This window comes from Sesamum indicum, linkage group LG5, assembly GCF_000512975.1.
Source record: "Sesamum indicum cultivar Zhongzhi No. 13 linkage group LG5, S_indicum_v1.0, whole genome shotgun sequence".
Lineage (NCBI taxonomy): Eukaryota > Viridiplantae > Streptophyta > Magnoliopsida > Lamiales > Pedaliaceae > Sesamum > Sesamum indicum.
In genome coordinates this window covers 4171081-4195408 of record NC_026149.1, presented here as the reverse complement: position 1 = coordinate 4195408, position 24328 = coordinate 4171081, and the positions used below count along the sequence as shown (strand labels likewise).

At 35.5% G+C, this 24328-nt stretch overlaps 3 protein-coding genes across 3 annotated transcripts; 2 read left to right on the top strand and 1 right to left on the bottom strand.

Annotated features, from left to right (window-relative positions):
* Nucleotides 846-4666, top strand: LOC105161967 (DNA repair protein RAD51 homolog). The gene is made up of 9 exons (XM_011079852.2): nt 846-1112; nt 2268-2412; nt 2522-2632; nt 2708-2799; nt 3074-3168; nt 3262-3375; nt 3870-3999; nt 4118-4239; nt 4313-4666. The coding sequence occupies exons 1-9, from the start codon at nt 1020-1022 to the stop codon at nt 4434-4436; spliced, it is 1026 nt and encodes a 341-aa protein (XP_011078154.1). The 5' UTR covers nt 846-1019; the 3' UTR covers nt 4437-4666.
* LOC105161966 (conserved oligomeric Golgi complex subunit 3) lies at nt 5515-19123 on the top strand. Its single transcript, XM_011079851.2, has 25 exons — nt 5515-5884; nt 6278-6361; nt 6462-6569; nt 7056-7100; nt 7188-7262; nt 7379-7474; nt 7773-7850; nt 9593-9678; nt 9958-10024; nt 10146-10208; nt 10303-10404; nt 10512-10616; nt 10753-10845; nt 11960-12048; nt 13331-13550; nt 15008-15094; nt 15469-15585; nt 15662-15694; nt 16003-16089; nt 16163-16225; nt 16896-17012; nt 17298-17390; nt 17827-17949; nt 18279-18379; nt 18625-19123. Exons 1-25 carry the CDS (start codon nt 5786-5788, stop codon nt 18755-18757), a joined length of 2364 nt encoding a protein of 787 aa, XP_011078153.1. The 5' UTR covers nt 5515-5785; the 3' UTR covers nt 18758-19123.
* LOC105161963 (E3 ubiquitin-protein ligase RNF144A) lies at nt 19825-22299 on the bottom strand. The gene is made up of 2 exons (XM_011079849.2): nt 21242-22299; nt 19825-20296 (listed from the first exon to the last, which is right to left on the bottom strand). The coding sequence occupies exons 1-2, from the start codon at nt 22102-22104 to the stop codon at nt 20221-20223; spliced, it is 939 nt and encodes a 312-aa protein (XP_011078151.1). The 5' UTR covers nt 22105-22299; the 3' UTR covers nt 19825-20220.

Here is a 24328-nt window from a genome sequence, read left to right as displayed (position 1 = left end):
TATTAATATTGAACAAACACCACAGTTACTATCGATTGATTTACTATTGAGTTAGTGCAGGTCAACTAATTTTTTTCTAACCAAACTATCATTATATATCTTCACATGCACTAATATATGTGAGGTGGTACATCTTTACCCTTACAGATAGTTTGATTATAAAAGATTTGTTTGAACTACAATATGTTAATAGTAAGTCAAATGGGCGTATTGTACAATTTGTATTATACATTGATTCCTCTTTTGTATGTAAATCAGTAATGTCAATTATCAGTATTAAATATGTATAGTTAACAAATAACTACTATATCAGTAGATCAACAACTATAATTAGAATAGACTGGTACCGACATATTGGTAGAACTTGAGATCATGGGCTTCAAGTATTTTTTTTTTTAAGAAAAGATATAACTTCACATTTTCAAAAGAATTATGAATATAATTGAGACGCTTGTATGTGTCCTCTAAGGGCATGCTTACATCATTGGATTAGCAAGTATTTTGACTGACAATACAGGCTAGTTTAATGTTTACTTCGTTAGATTAAAACCTGTTATTATAACTAAGGCTCGATATTATTCATACTATTATTATGACAGCAAATACCACCTCAAGACGTGGGTTTGGTCCAATCTTTCAAATGTTAAATTTGATTACACTGAGGTGAACAAAGTTAATTTTTATTAAATAGTCTTATAAAATATATAATTCGATCAGACCTAATCAAGCCCAGGCCCAGGAACATGCCCAAGCCTGTTAGATTTACTAGGGCCTGAAATTGCAGTGTTGTAAAGGCCCAAAGAGTTGAGCTTAAGGCTTAGCGAACAAGTTTCTCAGCTACCAACTGATCTGAATTTGCAATTTTCCCCTCTGCTTTTGGCGCCTCTCCAAACACTTTCAAAAACCTGTCTCCCTCTCTCTCTCTCTCTCTCACACACACACACACACACACACGCACACTCTCTTTCTCTCTCTCACACACACAGAGATACACTCATTGACACACAGGGACGCCATTGATGGAGCAGCAGAGAAAGCAAGTGTTGCAGCAGGAGCAACAGGAGGAACTAGAAGATGTTCAGCATGGCCCTTTTCCTGTTGAGCAACTTCAGGTCAATCATCTGATTACCTTCTCTCAGTTTGATGGTTTCTTCTCTTCGTTTCTGGGTTTTCTTTTAATTCATCAAGATATTGTAGAAACTGAAGACCCTTTTTCCATTCCATGGTTTCTGAAACTATGGTTTGAATTGGAGAAGTTATTTTCTTCCCTCTCTCTCATGGCGTTGGGCGACAGAATTTCCGTCTCATTGATCAGGATTGACAAAATGGGCTTCTTTTTATTGATCTTCAGTCTTCCGCTCTTGTATTATGATTTTGAGGAAAAGGGGTCCTTCAAATTTTTCATTCTTGCTTAGTGCTTTTTAAGAATTATGTTATTGGAATTTGGTGACCTTTCTAAGCCCAGAGCCTTTTCTGCGTTTGGAGGTGTGAAAAGAATAGGGTACTATCAGAGATGCAACTTCTTGATACTGTTTCTGAGTTCTTGAACCAAGAGGGTTTTTGGATTTCATAAAGATGGAAATTTTGATGCTCTGAGATATTCTTAGTTATTGAACTCACTCGATGTTATTCATTGATAGCTGCTTCTAGTTGTCGATGATGTATTTTGAAAGTGTTCTCTGTTTGTCTTCTTTTTATGTGGTTTCATAGTTTGAAAAATTGATTGGTCTGCTGCTAGTTCATGAATCTGTTGGAACTTGAGAAACTGGTTTACTTGATAAACAAATCGATGTTGGTGACAATGATAGCAGGGATTATAGAATACCTGGTTTGCCATATTTATTCGGTAAAGTTGAGTGATGTTATGTTTTATTAGGTAGAATTTGGATACCATGAAAAGGATCCAGTTTCCTTCTATCGAACACAGTCTAAATAAATGTTGCTATGATTTTAGGCAGCCTCTCTTACCAAGGTGGAGCTTAATATTGTTAATGTAGTTTCTTCAATCAGTATAGGCAAGTGGAACAAACTAGAAAAATTCATTGGGTTCTTCTGATGGGGTAAGTAGGATAGATCCAATGATCTTGCTCTTTTCCATAACCAATGGCTGTGACCAATTTCCTAGCTTAGCAACAAAAGTTTGCTCAATTTTATAGTCCCTTGTGTTTTAAGACTTAAGGTTGCTGATCTATGTAATTATTGATGATTGTGTCAGAACACGAACATCTTTGGTTGCTAAATGTTTGCTTTACCTGTTCTTCTTTAAGGCATCAGGCATTTCTGCCCTTGACATTAAAAAGCTCAAAGATGCTGGCTTGTGCACTGTAGAATCTGTGGCATACTCTCCAAGGAAGGAGCTTTTGCAAATAAAAGGAATTAGTGATGCAAAAGTAGATAAGATTATCGAGGCAGGCATGTTTTTCTTGTTCAAGATTTGATATTCTTGTGATTTGTTGAAGTCCTGCTAAATTTGAAATCAACAGCTTTATTTTTACTTCTCTTTTGTGATAACTATCTACAGCTTCAAAGCTGGTGCCACTGGGCTTTACAAGTGCCAGCCAACTACATGCTCAGAGGCTTGAAATAATTCAAATAACTTCTGGGTCAAAGGAACTTGACAAAATTTTAGAAGGTGGTTTCCCGTTGACGACATGCTACAATTTATAATCTTGCAGTTTGCAATTCATGTAGTTTGTCTTTTTGACAGGAGGAATTGAAACTGGGTCTATAACTGAATTATATGGGGAGTTCCGTTCTGGAAAGACTCAACTATGCCATACACTCTGTGTCACTTGCCAAGTAAGATCATCTTGATTTAATAAACATGACCAATTGTTCAACTAGAAAAGCTTCATTGCAACTTGTGAATTATACTAAATCAAGTGAAATTTTTTGAGGATATAAATGAAGGAAATTCAACTCAGAACTATTTATACATTCTAATTGTTCATGTTATGTTCACCAGCCAGTTGGTAAAAACATGGTTTCAATCAGAAAATAAAATTATTTGCTTGGTATAAGTTCATATCTATACCTCTAAGCTTACCAAACATGCAACTCCAATTATGTTCAGCTCCCATTAGACCAAGGTGGTGGGGAGGGAAAAGCTATGTACATTGATGCAGAGGGGACATTCAGGCCACAGAGACTACTACAAATAGCAGACAGGTCAGACTGGCTTCCTTGAAATTAAACAATTCTCATCTGTTTGTGCACTGCATTAGTTTGCCTAAATCATCTGTAAGAACTGTAAACAATTAGGTTCGGGTTGAATGGTGCTGATGTTTTGGAGAATGTGGCCTATGCTCGAGCATATAACACTGATCATCAATCCAGGCTGCTGCTTGAAGCTGCGTCCATGATGGTGGAAACCCGGTATGACCCAGTTTTTACACTTATATTAGGTGGTTCCCTAGGAAAGATGTTGATGCTTTTACTCCAATTTCAAGGTCAATGATTGAGGGATTTCATGTTTGTGCAATGTTTTCCTCAAATATTCTTCAACTCTTGGTTTCTATTATACAGATAGGACATAAAATTGAATTCTCTTGTTAACTTATCAACTACTGACAATTATGTAAGGTACTGTTGTCCTTGTACCTCCTTTTGAAAATCACATATGGGGTTTATTGAGATGAGATTTTCTAAAAGAATGTGATGGGACAAGCATGCACCTTTCGCAGGTCAATTGATATCAAATTCAAAACTAAAAATCCTGTTTGACAGAAGACAGCATAGTTTCTTGCACTGATTACATAGAAAAGCATCAAGCTCTGCTTAATGCACCAGTTTTGTAGACATGAATCTGTTTTACAGGATTCCATGCTTTATGCTAAGGCCAACTGTCATAACACACTTTCTTCATGCAGGTTTGCTCTCATGATAGTAGATAGTGCTACTGCTCTTTATAGGACAGATTTTTCAGGAAGGGGAGAATTATCAGCGAGGCAAATGCATCTCGCAAAGTTCTTGAGGAGCCTACAGAAATTAGCAGATGAGGTAGTTTCTCTGTCCTTTAATGGAAAACCATTTCCAGATTGAGACTGAGCAGATGTAGACGGCTAACAAAGTACCATATAGTTCTGTTATGGATTAAACCATTTCTTCACATATCTAGTTTGGCGTTGCTGTTGTTATAACCAACCAAGTAGTTGCTCAAGTGGATGGCTCTGCCATTTTCGCTGGGCCACAAATCAAACCCATTGGTGGCAACATTATGGCCCACGCTACTACAACGAGGTTTGTATATGCTCTCTTTGGTTCTTGCTAACCCACGGGGCACTGTTGCTTAAGTATGACCTGCTGCTGACAGGCTAGCTTTGCGGAAAGGCAGAGGAGAGGAGCGAATATGCAAAGTAATCAGTTCTCCATGTTTGGCTGAAGCTGAAGCAAGATTTCAGATATCCGTAGATGGCGTAACAGATGTGAAGGACTGATTACTATTAGCCTGAAATTTTCAGTAAAATTTTTGTTTTGCACAAGTAGCTTTAGCTTAGATCTTTCAAGATCTTCTACTCATGATGATGGGCTTTGTCTCTGTTTCAAACAAACTGGGAAGGAAAATCAAATTTTCCTGCTTGGATAAAAAATTTTGTTGTCATCAATGTAGCATATTGTTTGATGTACTGTTTTATAAAAGCTTGGAGAGAACTCCTCTCCTTTTGAGCTTTTGGGAAATACTATTTTGTTAGTAAAGTTGATTCATTAAAAAAGACAAAAAAAAGTTAATGAATATAAGGTTGCATGGTAGTGTTTCTAGTCTTTCACCCTGAAACTAAAATGTTGATGTTTTTAATGTTTCAAGGAATATTTGAATTTGAGTTATGATATTTTATAAGTAATTAATGGTTGGTTTGATTCAAGTGATGGGAAAAGAGGAGTGAAAGAGAGAAGTAATTGCAAATATTTTAAAATTAATAATAATTTTTTCTTCAAATTATTTCGTATGGTGTTTGCACTCTACACCCTTTATCATTATGTCACGTTTTTCCACAGAACTTGCAGGTGATAGTGTATGATTATCTGTCTAGTTTTATTGGTTGCTTTCATCCCATTCTCAAAAGAAAAGCAACATTCTCAAAAGTTCAAACAAACTAACAACATCCTTACATAAGAATTCCTAAATTTTAAACTCTTTTTCTACTACTCGGTCCTCAATAATCCTTTGCTTTAGTTTTTTATTTTTCTTTGTTTTTTTCCTTTTCACTTGTTTTACACGTGACACTTTCGTTCACCTACAATCAACCAGTAATGACGTGAACAAAATTAATTTTGGGAGCAAGTTTGCGATTTTACCTTATTTTGCATTCTAATTCTCAGTTGGATTTCGTTCGTATTTTTTATGAGAAAAACGACTTTAGTCTATATCTGTTAGATTCAATTTTAGGATGAAATAATTTGTGGGAAAAAGACTAACTAGTTAGATGAAGCCAATAAATTGGGTGTATACGCAAATTAGGTGTGTTTTGAGGGTGTAAAATGCTAATTACCTAATACTCATAAAACGGAACAAGAAAAATGAAAAATGGGAAAGAGCACACAGACCGTTTGCACGGTTTTCCTACACTTTTAACAATCCAGTGGAGCTTCCTCAGTGTACGATTTTGATGCAAAACCTTGCCGTAATGGTTCTCTCAACACTTTGATTTTGCCAACTGCCGAGAGAATAACATCTCCAATCATTGCTCAGTACGAGCAACGTCGGAGCTCTGCGGCTGAGGGACGAGATTCAGGCGGAGCAAATTGTTGATTGTTAAATTATCTTAATCACTATTGAAGAGTGAATATGGCTGCCGCCACCGGGACAGCGGGTCCGGGAAAGCCCAGCCTCCCCAAATCTGGTGCGATCTCCAAAGGCTACAACTTCGCTTCCACCTGGGAACAGGTTTTTCGATTTCTTTCCTACTTCCAATTCGATCTGTATGCTTAATTTTTGAATTGATCACTGTTTTGATGCTTCGGCGTTGATAGATCTGGTGCTGCCTTTGCTCTTTAGTTCGTTTTTAACTACATTGGATCTCGCAATGTCCAGCCCCATTTATGTTATATGTTTGCACAACAAGTTGATTTGTTTTACTGAAATTGGTTTCATGAGTGATGTTGGACGTAATTTGATCTACACAGCACATTCCTTTTAACTTAAAAATTGATATGGCTTCATTGTTTTTCAGTTTGATCAATGTATACAATTATAAACCTACGTATGTACATTGCGTATATAGAGTCTGGAATTTGCCTGTCCTTGCTAACTCGACTATACTTTTTCCCCATTTATTAGAATGCTCCATTGACAGAGCAACAGCAGGCGGCAATTGTAGCTCTTTCCCATGCTGTTGCTGAAAGACCTTTTCCTCCAAATTTAGTAAGTCTTCTGCCAATAGATTGTTTGTTCCCCAATAATCTGTTTTTAAAATTTGAATGACTTTTTATTTGTTCCTTTCTTGTTATTCGGTGATCACAAGGCACAAGAAAAAGTAGCTGGACTGGAAAATGGCATGTCTATTTCTACCAAGCACAGCAGTACTGAGGATTCAGGGGCTATTGATGCAGTTCTGGTCAATACAAACCAGGTGCCTGGTGTTTTGATTTACTGTTGTGTGCTTCTGGTATTCATGACCAAATTTCTGAGGATATATGTAGTTGCTTGATTGCTGAACTTTGATTTGCATGATATAGAAATCTAGAAATCAAGCTCTAAGTAGTTAGAGATATTACGGATGGGTTCTTATATATAATTGAAGAAATTTTGCCTTTATAGTTAGAGAAACTATAGTTGATTTGCATAGTCCTTTTTAATATACCCTAACATTTTAAATTGGAAAGATTAAGAGCTGGGCTTAAGCAACCAGAGGTACACACCAGATTCTAATTTAAGCTGTGGAGACCTTTATCTCTAAGATTCATAATAAGAATTTAGGAGTACAAGTCCTTCGGATAATTTGTTGACAGTAGTTTTTGTTTGAGTTTTGCTGACTTTATCTAGATTTGGTCTTATCCGAAAATTATATCTGATTTCTTTTAATATATAGTTTTTTGGTTCACTTTCTTTATTGCAGTTCTACAAATGGTTTACTGATCTTGAAGCAGCCATGAAATCAGAGGTTACCTCAGTTTTTTAGTCTCCTCATGCTTCCCTTGGTTGAAAATGATTTGTGTTACACTATTCACATGCTCTTTTCTTTCTTTAGACTGAAGAGAAATATCAGCATTACGTGAGGACATTAACAGAGCGAATACAAACATGTGACACTATACTCCATCGGGCAAGATATATTCTTATGTTCTCATGGGCACTTTATGGAACTCTCCTCAGTCTTTATTCAGTCCATGTTCCTGCCATCTTTATCAACTAAACTATTATTTAAATGACTTGATGCAGGTGGACGAAACCCTTGAATTATTTAATGAACTACAACTGCAGCATCAGGCTGTTGCGACGAAGACAAAAACTCTGCATGATGCATGCGATCGACTGGTAAGTTATGCTGCTTTACTTTGTTTTCTGTAAGTGTGTATTTAAGATTGATGAAAAGTTTCTACTGTGAAGAAGTTAGTTATCTTTGAAAGTCCCATTGTACAAAGCATCATTATCCATTTGAATTATGGTTGGTAGGTTTTACCTTTACCCATCATAGTCCCATGTAATCGATGTAAGGGCCACCTATCTTTTATCCCCGTAAATTGATAAATATGGATCATAGATAAGGAAAGCTGTGGGCATAAACTTTATGGCTATTGACTACACCCTGCTCCTTTTATTCTTCATTTTGCAGCTAATAGAGAAGCAAAAGCTAATTGAATTTGCCGAATCACTTCGTGCTAAGCTCAACTACTTCGATGAACTGGAGAATGTAAGGTTTGCATGTCTTTTACTTAGAGATTACTTTAATGATTTTTCATATTTGACATTCAACCGTTCTGGAGTACTATAGAATTTCAGTTGCTTGCAAAATATGCAGCAGGTGGATCTGTATGCCAACTATCATACTTTACCTACACTGCTTATTTGCTTAGTTTAGAAAGCAAAAAGAATATACTGTCTTTGCGTGATAAAACATATTCTGTGAATAAACAAAATCATTCTATAATTTAAGGGGATTTCTTAGTCTTGAATTTTGTATTAATGGTCTACCTTTCAGATTGTTCTCTTGAAGATGTAAAAAATGTCTGAAAAGTCAAAACAGCCCCATAGCATGAATAGATTTTTCTACATAGTTGCAGACATAAAGCTTCAAGTTTTCTTGAGAGTTAAACAAAATAATTTGAAGAATATTGCATCCTTCCATCCATTCACATTCGGCCAACCACCAGAATTTCTCCAAAATTTGAAGCATAGAGAATCCTGATATGTCAAAATTTGGTATCCAGTTTGCAGGATTCATATGAATAAAATCTATGATCCATCTCTGAACAGCCTTTTATTTCTCATTTCTTGGTTCTTCATTGCAGAGATTATTTTTTATTTAATATTTTGATGTATACTTTATGTAATTAGCCATCATCTTTTTGCTGAATTGATCAACATTCTTTTTGGTCTCGGGTTTTGCACGCCATTCATCACACCTAATCTAACTATGTGAATTGTTTGTGTGAACTGATCCCTGTTTTATGTGACAACATTATCTTCTACAATACTTACTCTATGCAAGATAATGGAGCATTTGAGATGCAATGCCATCCAAAGGTGTATTGTTTTCCAGCTGAATGCATCTCCAATGTCTTTTGGTTTTTGTCATCTCGCTTATGATTTTATCTGGCCTGAATTCATTGTTTTGATGCGTTTTGGCATTTTGTACATTTGGCATTAGGGTTTAACTGTTAATTTTGCTTCAACTATTCTATCTCTCACTGCAATTTGAAAAGGATTAGCAGAAGCTATAGGATGCACAATATGAATATTGTACTTAAGATCCCTATCTTGTTGTGTTTACAGTATTTACCGCCTAGATGCATTATTAATTGACTGCCTCCTTTATTAATGTGGTTAACTTACTGAAGTTGATGGGCATTACATTGTGAGATTGAAAAATTTCATGCTTTCCGAAAGAAATTCTGCTGAAAAAATCAATTGAAAACCAAAAAGGTTTTATAAGTAACTAAAATGAAGTATTGGTGAATGTTATCGTATGAGTTAGACCTTAAACTTCTTTTCATGTGCAAACATTCACATGAAAGCCCATTCATAACTGTGTATTCTCTCTGAGATTTAAAAAGTACGTCCAAGGTTGTCTGACGAGGTGTATTAGCAAGTCAGTATTTATAAAAACTCTTAGATGCTTGTATAATCTTCATCACCAGTGAACTGGAGTTGGAAATCTTGTTCCAAGCTTGGCCCAAGAGGCAAATAAGTCATAAAAAATTAAACTTCCCCATTTACTTGACAAACAAATATGTAATCTCGTAGAAATGAGTCAAACTCGAGCTTGTTCAGCTTCATTGATATACGATCATATCCTTTTTCTTTCCAAGTTGGGATCTGGATGAGTACTCTCATTTGACTTATTCTCATACACATCTGCTTAAATTAGACTATAAATATGGAACACGAATGACACATCATATTTTCATGATTGGCAATTCGTCCTGTATGCAGGTTGCTGCCAGTTTTTATTCTCCAAGCATGAATGTAGCACATGAGAATTTCCTCCCTTTGCTTAAAAGAGTTGATGACTGCATCTCGTAAGTAACATTATTTAAATACAACAATATTAATTTTCTTGCAAAAACTGTCAGTCCTCTTTTGTACTGCTTGTATATCACGTGCAGTTAAGAGTTGTGAAGGCAGTATTTGTATATCACCATCTGCTTTTTGACATGAATATACTCATCTCATGATGCTGAAGTATGTTGGTTCATGAATAAATTGAAGGGTCCTGGCTTGCCAGGGGAATGCTATTACATTTAATATCTGATTCCAAAATCCATTGTATTGATCTTTTGAAATCCTTTTGTATGTAGGTATGTTGAGAGTAACCCACAGTATGCTGAGTGCAATGTTTACTTGGTCAAGTTCCGACAACTTCAGGTCTGGACACTATCCAATAGCTAAATCCTAAGCAGCATGTGTATTAGGAAGTTTTAGTTCTTGACTAGTAGATCCAACGTTTGGTTCTAAAACCTAAAACTTCTTTCTAAACTTGGCGTAGTCTCGAGCTTTAGGAATGATCCGCACTCATGTACTTTCTGTTTTGAAGAACACTTCCTCTCAGGTACACCTGCTCTGCTTTTGCTTTGAACTTGGATCTTTGTGTTTTTAATATTAAAAAATGGATCTGTCTATTATAATTTCTTGTTTCACTCTAGGTCCAGGCAGCAATAAGAAGCAGTGCCGGAAACAAAGCGTCGGTCTCTGAGGGTGTGGAGGCATCTGTAATATATGTCCGGTTCAAGGCAGCAGCAAATGAGGTAATATTGTTCACTCTGCATTTTTCTTAAACACCATTCTTCAACCTGAATGAAGGGCTGAACAGTGGATGAAATTTCGGTTTGGCTAAAAAATGTGCAAATTGCAGCTTAAGCCGGTATTGGAGGAAATTGAAAGTAGAAAACCAAGAAAGGAATATGTCCAGTTACTCACGGAATGCCACAAACTTTACTGTGAACAGAGGCTTTCATTGGTGAGTTTGAATTACATCTTTCTATGTTGCCCCGGTCCCCTCCCCCTCCATTACTTTCTCTCAAGTAGATTTTATTTCTTTTCTTTGTTCATATTGGTTCTCTCTATTATTTTATTCTTTTTATCTTCTGCTCCAGGTGAGGGGCATAGCACATCAACGGATCTCTGAATTTTCCAAGAAAGAAGCCTTGCCGTCATTGACTAGATCTGGTTGTGCATATTTGATGCAGGTTATCCTACACTCCATTAGTTTATAACTGTTCTGTAAATATAGTAGAAGTTGGATGGTTTTATTTTGAGGGGCCAAAACCAGAAGTTATGGTGATCTTTCTTTCCTTGTCACACAAGAGACATTTGAAGCTCAATGGGTTCACTTGGTCTTACTCAAGTACTTGTGGTTCTGCCCCTCCCCATGGTGCAAGAGTATCAGACCAAATAGGCTGTTATTTTCAATCGTGGTCTCTCTAGGGTATCACTATTTAACTGATATACATCTTGGTAAGCCCATCACTCAAGCGAGACCCTATAAGAAAATTCGTTCAAGTGGATGTACTTTAATGTTTTCTTTGATAAGGAATACAAAGAAACTTAACACCGACGAACATGGTCATCCCTCTTTAGTATTTATCACTTCCACGATTCCTGCTCAGAGAAACATTTCAGCCTCTGGTGAAGTTAATTAGGACTACTGATTAGGGTAAATTATATAATGTATTTTTTTATTGATATTCCTATATTATTGTGACATGATGCTTGTTGTTGGATGGATTTATGACATTTGAGGTGCTTTTATGAAAGGAAACAAAGTTGCAAGAAAATGGCTAAAATGTGAAAAATTAAAAAAAAAAAAAATATTTCCTTTTTTCACATTTTAGCCATTTTTTTGCAACTTTCTTCATTCCATAAAAGCATCTAAAATGTCGTAAATACACCCAAGCAACAAGTATCATATCACAAGAATATAGGGATATCAATAGAAAAATACATCATATAATTTGCCTGGTCAACTACTTTGTTCTTTATTTCTACTTCCTTTTCGATCAAGCTGAGAATATTTTCCTGATAATTCAATGCTTAATCTCTTGGCATAGCATACAGCTTATGAGGTAGTCACAGTTTCTGAAAAGGTTTCATATTTTCCCACTATCTGTGAATGCAAAACTGGTTATCTGGATGACTTTGTGTTATTGGATTTATCTACTCCTATTTCTTGAAGATACTAGGTCATTAAATCATTGACTTGTGACAAAGTTAACATATTGGAGCCAACTAACTCTTTTTTTACCTTAAGAGGTAAGTGGCAGATATCTGGTCAATGATTATTAGTGATGAATGAAATTGCAGGTGTGTCAGCTTGAGCATCAACTCTTTGATCATTTCTTCCCTTCATCTTCAGAGGATGTTTCGAGTTTGGCTCCTCTAATAGATCCACTGTAAGTCATTTTAATTTTATGATGTTTTATGCATCTGTTTCTCTTATTTTTCCTTCATTTCAAAGTCAAACAGATAATAACTGCTGATTATTTTGTCCTGAAAATTAGATATCTGTTGAGCAACATGGAGCTCTCTCTAGTTTCCAAATGGAGCTAGAAAACTCATCCTTCTTTGGTGCATAACACGTGATCTTTGAACACAGTCATGGTCCAATTAGCTATGGGAGGTCTTTGAAAACTTTGTTGTTGTAAGAGTCTCTGTTGATCGATAATATGGTTTATCATTCAAATTGCTGTAACGTGGAGGGGAATCCCTACTTTGAATGAGAAATTACATTCACATCACAAAAGGTTAACACATAATTCAAGATGGAAATTATCAGTAAGAACAACAATCAAATTAGATATAATGACTTCTAAAGCCGCCTTCTTGTTGCCATTGCTATTACCTCTTCAATATGATAATAAGTTCATGAATAGAGATTGTGTTCGAATTGGTATTACACTTATGCATGTTACGGACAGATATATTCTTGCAGTAGACATTGGATGAAATATTTGAGGACAAGAATTTTCTCAATATAACCTGGACAAGAATAAAGAACATATATACCAAGTGAAGATATCAGGGGTCTGTATTAGACCCTGTTGTCTGATACTGTAAATTAGGAGCCTTTTCTATCTTTTCCCCTTTTATCCACAAAGAAATTATGAATCATCCAGATCTTGCTCAAGTCGAATTCCTTCTTCTCCTCCTTTTGTCCAATGATTCCGGACTTCAAAGAAAATGAGAAAAAGGGGTCGGTCAATAGCATTGCTCTTTCTTTCCCTGGTCTCTCGATCAGATTGAGCATCTTTGTACGAAATATAATTGAGCGATTTGGCAACTGACATTGAATTGCCCATTTTTTGAGGGTTCTCTGCTGTTGATACTTTCCTCTTACTAACAGATTTCCTTTTCCTTTTCGTTTTTCATGTTTGGAAAGCCATAGCAGACATTCCTTCACCATTACTTATAATATATTATTTGCCTCATAAGAGGATTAAGTTATTTTGTGGACAAGCTTTGATAGTTTTTCTTATTTCCTCCATGTGTTAATTTATGTATCATTAATTGCACATGGGACCAAATTTTGTTCTGCATTATGAGTCAATATGTTTCTCTCACACAGAAGTGAGCGGTGCTTTATTTAGCTATATAGTTTCTCCCATACATGAAGCACAAGCTCCTTAGATACTCTTTCACATTGGAATCCCAACTCAAGCTCTTCATTTATGGCAGGTGTACTTACTTGTATGATACATTACGTCCAAAACTTATTCATGAAGCAAACCTTGATATTCTTTGCGAACTTGTTGATATCCTTAAAGTTGAAGTCCTAGCAGAACAAGTAAGTAGACGGGGCGAGTCGCTAGCGGGATTACGCCCAACATTGGAAAGGATCTTGGCAGATGTTCATGAGCGTTTAACTTTTCGTGCTAGAACCCACATTCGCGATGAGGTAACTACTGCATCCTGGACAAGTATTAGGCTTACTTCTATTTTCTTTTCTTTCTTGTTTCCAAATTACACTTTTATGCGTTGTCTGTTTTGTTTGAGAGTTGGATTGGGGTTGAAAGAAAAGGAGGGTAAGAAAGACAATCAAGCTAAGACAGGGCTCAAGTAATTTATGATAAATTCTAGAGGAGAAAATTTCTGAACTTGAAGAAAATCAGGTAAAGGTAGTTTTAGAACCTTAATTGTTGGTTGAGGGATGATAGGTAGCTATATGTCCACATACTTCAGTGTAAGACATTCAATTTTTTGTGGACTTTGTGTAATTAATTTTTGGGATAATTATACTCCACTTCCTTGATGTTTGGTGTAATTACACGTAGACCCCCTGTGATTTGAAAAATTACATCTAGCAATCCTGAGGTTTCCTTTCGTCTAACAAATAAGTCCTTCGTTGGTCAAAATCCATAGAATTTGCTATATTAACAAAAAACTGAATGAAAGTTGATATTTACCCTCAATTGACTTATTACTAACTTATTGCGGGTCAAACGATTTTTTTCCGGACTAAACTATTCTTATAATGGTGAAGATATATCTACTAACATGCATTAATAACGTGTGAAGACTTATGAGGGTAATTTGGTTATACAAAGATTTATTTGACACGCAATAAGCCAATAATAAGTCAATTGGGGGTAAATATAGATTTTTTTCTTTTTTTTGTTAATATCAACAAATTCGGTGAATTTTGACTAACCGAGAGACTTATTTGTTAGATGGAAGCAAACCTCAGGAGTGCTAGATGTAATTTCCCAAACTACAGTCGGTGTACGTGTAGTTACACCAAACCTTCGGGGAGCGAAGTGTAATTATCCATTAAATGTTTGAGGTCCCCTTTCCTTGTCTATGTAAGCATGAGTTTCCTACAGGAAGAATCTCTTGCTAGTGAGCAGAGCCTCTTTGTGAGCAAAATAAGGCTTGCCAAAAAGTTTCAGTTGATTCTTTTTTGCTTCCTTTTCCAAATCTAATAATGAATGGATTGATTTGCGGATCTGGATACTGGAAGAGATGGCTTGAAGCGATAAGAGTATTGATTCTTTTGCATGTCATTTTGATCTCTGCTTGCTGGAACTGGAAGGATGATGAAAGTATTGACTGTTGATGAATGGACATGTGAAAAATGGTCAGAGATGGAGAAGACACCGGGGGACGGGGACGGGGGCTTTAAGCTGAATTTCATTAATTAGAGGAATGGAGGACATGAACCAGCCTTTTCTTAAGTTCGGCTTTGGACGTTCACTTTCAAATGAAAATATGTAAATGAGTGAGAAAAAAATCCCTGAACCAACCAAAAAAGAGGAAAAACTGGAACCGTATCCCTTCAAAATTGCTTGAGATACTCTTTAGCAATCTATAGGAATTGCTGTTCCTTAGAAAAAGTAATATCTGTCTCTATTGTAGATTGCAAATTTTCTTCCTTTGGATGAAGATCTAGACTATCCTGCTAAGCTGGAGCAATCAGCCGAGACAAAGTTGGAGACATCATCTGTAAGAACCTATCATTTTTCATTGTCTGCGTTATGAAGGTGTTTCGATGTTGTTTTACAATGCTTTTTGTTGCTTTAGTGTACTTTGCTGCTGTTAGTCGTTGCCTTCCCCATAGTTCAGGTTTGCTGTGTTATTGTCTTTTTTGCCTGCTGGAAGGTTTGATCAGACCTTCTGGCCTCAGATTACCCCTTATTCCATTTCAAAGTTCAAAGTTGGACGCCAACAACCCGCCTTTGTCTCTGTCTGCACACGTACCTTATTTTCTTGAATATTATTCATTTTGAATACAAAATCAGTTGGTCTATAAAATAAATAATAATAATAAAATACAAAATCAATTGTTAGTAATGTTTACCTCTCATATCTGATCGCAGAGTGCTCAGAGCCCAGATATTTCCAGGACTTGGTACCCTCCACTTGAGAAAACTATATCCTGTTTGTCCAAACTATATCGTTGCCTAGAACCAGCAGTTTTTACTGGTTTGGCTCAGGTATAGTTGGCTGTCTTCCCTGTGTGATATGATTGAGTATGTGTTAAATTTTAATTACTTTCACTTTTTTTATCAGGAAGCAGTTGAAGTTTGCTCGTTATCCATTCAGGCGAGTTCTTTAAGTTTTCATTTTTGTTGGAGATAGAGAAGGGGAACACAACATTAGAATTTTCAACAAGCAAATAGCTGCCCTTGTGAATTGGGTTTGGTAGCAAAATGAGCTGCTACCATTCTGGAATTCTTCTCCTAGCATTGACACTCATTCCTAGATCAATGCATCTCACTTTGCTTTTTTACATCTGGAAGCCTGTTTCTTGATATGAACTAGCCAGACTTTTATGCTCTATTTTGTGTTCGTACTCTCATGTCCAGTGCATTTTCTTTGACAATTCTCACTCAAGTAATGTGATTGTGCAGAAAGCTAGCAAACTAATCGCAAAAAGATCAAGCGCAATGGATGGGCAGCTATTCCTCATAAAGTTTCTTCTTATCCTTAGGGAGCAGGTAATGTTTTATCTTTAGTTATTGACAATGATAAACAGTGTTTCTTTGACTTACACGAGTAGTTTATTTGCAGATTGCGCCGTTTGATATCGAATTCTCAGTTACACACAAAGAGCTTGACTTCTCTCATCTGCTGGTACTGATTTCCCCTGATGCGGATTATCTTCTTGAGTATCAAAATATCATGTTTTATTATTTGAAAAGCACATGATTGAAGCTGATCTATATTGAAGATTATAATCTGGGCTCGCTCTTCATATATTGAGTGATTGCTCTTAACATGGATAATGTATTTGTCTCCATCAATATTCAATAACCATCTATAATTTTTGTGTCATGATTGGATTTATTCTGCGGGGCTGATTAACATAAAAAATCACGACTTTATCTTTCTCTATGTTTTACATTCATGAAAATCACAACTTCTCATTATCTGTGCTTCACAATTGTTTGTGCACCTGAATAACATTCGATTCAATTTAGCAGTGGAAATAAAATGTCATACATTTTCATTTTTGAAAATGAGGACTTGATACAGGCTTAAATATCTGAGTGCTTACTAATTTTTCTAGTTTATCAAGAAGTTGGAAAACTTCACTCATCTCTGTAGTTAGGCAACCAGTGACTAGCTGAGACTATTGACTAATTTGATTGATGTGGAAGAATCTTAACACACTTAAGTGTAACTGGAATTCATGGCTGTTATGATCTTAAAAGATTAATAAAATTAGCCATGAGATTCTACAAATTGGGATATTTTTATTTTAGTGGTGATGATAATCACATGTATTAAATTACATTTCCAGGAGCATTTGCGACGGATTCTTAGAGGGCAGGCCTCCCTATTTGATTGGTCAAGGTCCAGTTCCTTGGCTAGAACTCTCTCTCCACGAGTGTTGGAAAGTCAAATAGATGCCAAGAAGGTACCTTACCCCGTCTCTCATTTGTTAAGGGACTTGGATTCTGTATTCTTATCTGCCTCCCAAGGTTCAAAGTCAATGTAGAAGTTTTTCCATATTTAATTATTTTTCTGAATTGGGAGATTGAGTTAGATACGTGTTGAATATTTCAGTACCATTACATCCGCGCCTCTATATGCTTCCTTTGAATATTTCTAGTAATAAGATTGTATATGCTAAGTTATCATACATAATTGAATAGAATGTTGTTTAATGATCATTCTCAGTTGATGTCCACTTGACATGCAGGAGTTAGAGAAAAGCCTGAAAGCGACTTGCGAGGAGTTTATTATGTCAGTGACTAAACTGGTTGTGGACCCTATGTTGTCTTTCGTCACCAAGGTCTGTTGTGTTTTATGTCTCAGCGAATTTATGGATACTTGGTTTTGAACATATTATATAGCAATATAGACTCATATCACGCAGACTAAACAGTTTGTGGAAAAGGCATTTCATGAGATATGAGTAAGCTACTTTGAACGTGGTATTCTACTTGAAAGGAAAAAATCATCGTATATACTGAGAGAGATATAGAATGACCCAACCTTGAGTGTAGGATGTAGCTGGATGACAGCCTAAATTGGCATCAGACATTCACTAGTTGACCACACGTTTGGGCAAAGAGGTGGTTTTGGCTTGAGGAATGGAAGTGCACAGTGATCTCTAACACATATTTGGACTTTTCATATTTGCGACTCATATCTATGTTACAATTTACGTCAATATTTAAGTCATACTTCTTGGCATAGTCTTTACTTAAAATTATTCATCTGTGAAGGTCACTGCAGTCAAAGTTGCCTTATCCGCCGGCAGTCAAAATCAGAAGGAGTCTGCCCTTACTAAGCCTCTCAAAGATCAGGCTTTTGCTACTCCCGAAAAGGTTGCCGAACTTGTCCAGAAGGTATGCATGTTTTTTTACTTTTCTAGTTTTGGCTAGCAAGATGTTTTTGGTCTCTCCAGAGCCCTGTCACCACACTTTCAAGATAGTTGAATTCTTTGTATTCCCTCTCATCTTTGTACCTACTCTTTTGCTAATATTCAAACTCTGAATAATTTGAGCTCAATTAATTAATTTCCTCTGCTTCATGTTCAAACTCTGAATAATTAGTGGAGCTCAAAATTAGTTAATTTCTTGTGCCGGTCATTGCATTGCTTACAATTCTTACCCACAAAATTGTCCTAGCACAGTCTTGGGACACAGTGATGAACATGCAATTGATTATATGACAGGTTGCTTCAGCTATTCAACAAGAGCTGCCAAAAGTAATGGGTAAAATGAAGCTTTATCTTCAGAACCCTGCAACGCGAGCTATACTTTTCAAACCAATTAAGTATGATATTTTTCCCACTTAATGTGCTATTATCATCTTTATTATAATACTTTTGAACTTTAGTGTAAGCCAGCTTAATCTGAATCAAGATGTGACGCCTTTTATCACTCAACCTTTTCGATTAGACTTTTGGCTGAAATCATAGTGTTGTAAAAATCAGTTTACTCCAGTACAGGATAGCATTAATTTTGTCCACAGTACAAGTTGAGTTATGTTGATGAAACTTGTTTCGACCCTAATTGCAGGACCAACATTGTCGAAGCTCATTCTCAAGTGCATTCTCTGTTGAAATCAGAGTATTCTCCTGAAGACATACACAATGTTGTTAATATGATTTCAATACAAGATTTGCAAGCTCAACTAGACAACCTCATGTAACACAGGTCCTAGGGGTTGCTTTCCGATATTGTTGTTTCTTTGGTCAGTTTAGAGAAAGAGAGAGGGAGAGAGTGCCAATGTACCTATAATTTTTGTATATTAGGATTTCCCAACATTCTTTCTGTAAACTTAAGATGGTAACCTGGTAAGCGGTAATGAGGCGATCATGAAATTGTAGTTGCTCGTTCCAGCGGATGCACAGTGACCCACACCTGAGGAGATGTTTTCTCATTTCCAGCTTTCATATAGAAAAATTTATAGGAAAAATATACATGTTCACATTTGTAGCAACTCTTTGAGTTAATCTTTTGCTCGGGACCTGGAAGAAAATTCAAGAATAACAGATTGATCTTCAGTTCTTTGATACCGATGCGACTGCAGTATGATTGCGGCTCTGTTGTGAGTATTGCCTGTACGGTTCAATGTCAGGGATTTGAAAGTATCCATTTCTTACCACATAAAAGGTGGTTCTACAGGTACTCATAAGGAGCTCTCCTGTAGATCATCTACTAATCTCCAAACCAATTGTGGTAGATAAAAATGACTGTTCTGTTTGATCCATCCAAGAATTTTTATCTACAATTATGTCAGTTGTAGGTGGTTGTGCCAGAAAATCAATTTATCACCATTTTATAAAACACTGATGCAAATTCCATCTAGTTAATGTAAAGCAGTAATACAACAGTTAAAACTATATTTTTATTTTATGATTCATCACTTGATTGGAATGTGAATCAATGACCTTGATAAGGGTAATTTACACAATGCCATTGGTTTGGCTTAACCAATTTAAATTTGAATCCTAGAACACATCAATCTGATTAAATAATTAGGATGGTTAGAACAGTCCCATGATTGATTAACCAATTCACAAGTCACTTTTTAGTAATATATTAATTTAAGTAATTCATCAATATAATTAAAAATAGTAACAAATTAGATCCAACTTATAATAGGAAAGTTTCAGAGAGGTATACAATGGAACTTTAGATGAAGTAATGAAAGGACATGCTTTTTGCCTTGCTAATTATAAAAAGAACATTTCTGCTAATTGCCATTTTGACGAGGAAAACAAACTGCTAGACTATTTGCACAGTAATTAACATACTATTTTCAAAGCGGTTCACAAGTTGGCGTTCTGATATGACAATTGGTCCGAACATTCAAGGGCCATCCAGCAATATCAAAAGATCAGTTGATGAATTATCCGTAGCTATTCCACTTCATGCTAAATTCATATATAAGTTGGAACATGTCTATCTATCTATATATATATACTTAGACGGCGGAACTTATATAGTACGCCACCTCCTAGGACCTTCATTTGTCCATGATGTCAAAAGAGAGCAGTTTTGAAGAAATTGAGTCCCACATTTGATCTTTCAATGTAGTCATGTATATGAAACATCATCGACTGACCAACTTTTGCACCTCTAAGATATGAAGCAATAACTATATGGGATTTAGTGCTTGCAATCACGACAGTAGTGCTCTGTCTGCAGCTGAGCTCCACAGTTGTAGCAAAAAGCATATCCACACCTAAGATCAACAGAACAAGATATTAAAGGGGGAAAAAATGGCAGCTAGTCCCAACTATGGGGTTGGCGGATAAAGCACGGTGTATTTAATGTTCATTCTAGTAAGAGTTATAGACCCATTTAAGATAGATTATTCAAAAGCCTTGCAAAACATTGATAATTGTATAACATATAATTCAGAAAACTAAAATCTTTTAGCTAAAATACATGATGAATAACGCACAAGAAGCGGATATTGAACCCAGGTTCACTATTGAAATTGTAGCAGATGCAAAATATTGATGGTTGGTCAAAATAGTAATATGAGCAACAGATGATTATATCAAATTTCCGACATAGATAGCACATATTATGGATCTCTCCGATTGTACAGTATTATAAATTCTGTATGCATTTTAAGTATCAGCTTTATATCATCAATCTTGTAGCCATATGACAAAAATGCAGTAACAAGAAGCAGAGAATATCACGAAAAAAGGGATGATCACATGTCTTCAATAAAGTGAGAGCTGGTAGCTTGAGTTTTCAGAAGTAGTTGCATCCTCTAATTCACAGACATAGATTTTTCCAATCACTAAGCAGTGTAGTAGCTTTGTAAAACATCAAGACTCGAAGAGATTATCATCTTAAACTTTTCCATCTTAGAGAGCACTGTATAACTCATATATGGTAATTATGATCATTCAGCCCAAAACTGAAAATTCAAACGAAAGCATAGTTGACCGTCACAAATGGGGAGTGTCTAACAATTACCTATAGCAAGATTGCTTCTTCACTGATCTTCAAACAAGTAATCCACTTTGGTCAAATTTAAGTAGTAATTCTGACAGTAGTATGCTGACACTTTACCAGCAACAACAACAGAAAACATGTATAATTCACATTTGAAACACCCAAGGGCCAAGTTAATAAGTAAAAGTGATGAGAGTCGAACAACCAGACCAACCTGCATCTCATGAACAAGCAACCCGATGACTTCTCAACATAGAATTTGCACTTGGGACACCTCATCCACTTCTTACTCTTGGCAAGATTCATCAGCATTATATCCTCATTGCTCCTCTCACCCTCCTTCAACTTCTGAAAATCCGAGCACGCCATGTCCGAATGCCAAGGAACCTTGCACTGCACACAGAAAAGCCTGTTACAATCAGGGCATTCAGATTGCATTATAACCTCATTGTCCACACTCTGGTCATCGATCAACAAAGCCGAACAATCCTTATACGGGCAATAAAACTTCTCCGACGCCAGAATCACAGCCTCACACAACGCATCGCCCCATCTGTCAAAAACCTGCTTTGGCAGGATAGAACGGCAATGTTGAGGCTCCAAGAACCCATTGCAGCCAGAAACAGGGCAGTTAATAGCAGTAATATTCTCTTGCAACTTGGAGGCCACATATTTCCCCATGCACTCTGAACAGTAAGAATGAGTGCATCCCAAAACTCGGAACAGGTCATTAACAGGCTTCTCATCAGCACAAATTTCGCACATGAAGGTTAAACTTGAAGGGATGCTTAACTCAGTCTCCTTGGGTGATTTTGTGTTGGAAGACTCGCCTTTGAAAACCCTATTCCGAGTTTTTGTGAATGAGTACAGCAGTTTCACTTCATCATTAAAATAAAAGGAGTCTTGGGATAAATCGATCACCCCTTTGGGTCTAAGAGGATAATTCTCAACTGGGATGGCGTCGAGTCTGCTGGTGCCTTTCTTGATGGGAACTGGTCTGACATACAGAACGGAGATTTCATCGTCGTCGGCTGCACTATCTGGGATAGTTAGGATTTCCACAACCTCTGTTGCCATTGAAATCTTGGTTGATCAATGATCATTATCCACTCCAACTGTTGGAGGTTTGACTGGGATTTTGATGTGAAAATGCTATTTGTTGTGGAGTCTGGGTACGACGTATAGTAATAAATGTGGCATGAGTGTTTGGGGTGTTCTTGCAGAATTTTGAGAAAGGATTTTTGGGTTTTGAGTTATCAGAACCAGAGTGAATGTATTTGTTTGAGGTTTTTGATGTGGTGGAAGAAGAAAAGAGTCTGTTTCAGCTCAAACGTCACTTTCTTTTTTTTTTTGGGTAAAATTCATTTACCCAAATCTATTTTGTTGAAAAAGTTAAAACTTGCTGTGTTTTTTTTAAAAAGGCTAAAAGATTCCTTATATTTTGTAAAAATCAGTAAAAAACACATCTTTCATTGGTAATTGATGAAAGGTGCATTACAAGTTCCTTGTGTGTTTGGAGATGATCTTTAACTGTTTTTTACCTTATTTTTTTAATATTTTTTTTACTAAAATACCCTCATGGTATTTATATATTTTATATGTATAATCTTTTGTTTATTTTGAGTGTTTTTTTGTATTTTCATCTATTCAAAAAAAATTTTTGTTAAAATATATTTATTTAGAAATATGAAAAGAATTATATAAATTTTTGAAATTTTATAATTTAAATTCAAATATTAAATTAAACTAAACTTAAAATAAGTTTTATAATTGTTAAAACTGAAAGTTAAAAATTATAATTGTTAAATTTAAAATTATTTTTAATTAACTAAAAATATATATTTAATTATTATAATTATTTTTAATTATTTTTAATTAATTAAAATATATTTATTAATATAATTGAAATTAACTAAAAAAATTAAAAAAAATATGGTGACGACGACACTGTTGCTCAGACTAAGGGGTCTGGGGTTTGCATCGTCGTCGCCCACAGAAGTGCGACAATGTTGTCGCTCAGCTTTGGGGGGAGAGCAAAGGCGGGGATGGTGGGGGAAGGAGGGAGGCAATAGGGGGTTTCACCGGGGGCGAGGGAGGAGGCGGCGAGAGGGGGGGGTTTGGGGTTGGGGGTGGGGGTGGTGGTGATTGGGGGTAGCCAGCTGGTGGGGGGGGGGATTAATTTTTTTTTCAAATAATTTTATTTATAATATATATTTTTAATCAATAAAATCCAACTGTCAAGATTAATTGATTAGATCTGACGGCTCAATGTAATCAATACATATCTAATGGTTACTAAAATAAAAGATAATATATATTAAGTAAGAGTGTAACGATCATTTTTGAAAAAATTAATACCATTAGTTAGATTTAACGGAAATTGGCATTCTTTTTAGCAAATTACTCCCTGTGTTTTGAATGATAAATTAAATTATCCCCCTAAGAATGATTTAGATAGGATGTAAATTGTTTTATTTTTCAAAACATATGTAGTAATTTGCTATCTTTTTATATATGAGTTTTTTGCTTATTTCACATATTATAGGGGGTAATTTTTTCCATAATATTACATTACATGTAGAAAACTCAGAAACTGAAGCATAAACATGCTGAAAGCACCTTTTGTCTAGGGATGTTCACAGTTCGGTTAAACCAGCTGAATCGAATCGAATTAAAAATTTGGTTGGAATCGAAAATCGAACCAAAATTCGATTTGGTTTTCATTTTTTTTCTAATTCGATTTTCGGTTTGTTTTTTTGCATAACTGTTAGGTGACCGAACAGGAATCGAAAATCGATTTATATATATTATTTTATTAATTATATCATATTAAAATATATTATTATATATTATATTTTTTCTTTTGTTACGAATTTTGAATTATATTAGTAAATATTCTTTTTCTTATACATTTTATTTTTTAGATTTTGATATTTTGGTACATTTATTTTTTGAATAAAATTAAAAAATACTAAAATTATTTATATTATATTTTTAAACAAAATCATTTTTTTCATTTTTTTAACCAAAAAAATCGTACCGAATCAATATTGTTCAGTTTGATTTTTGGTTTTTAAAAACGGTGAATTGAAAATTCAATTCGATTCAGTTAAATCGAATTGAATACCCTACTTTTGTCTTTCTTCTTCTTCTTTACAACTTCTCCCGATCATCATTTGACATGATTTTAGCAATTGAATTATCGAAATTGACAATAAACTGTTGCTCGAAAACAAAAGTAAAAGATTCTCATACACAACAAAGCCTACTATCCAGAAAGGGAAATAGCAAAACAAATACC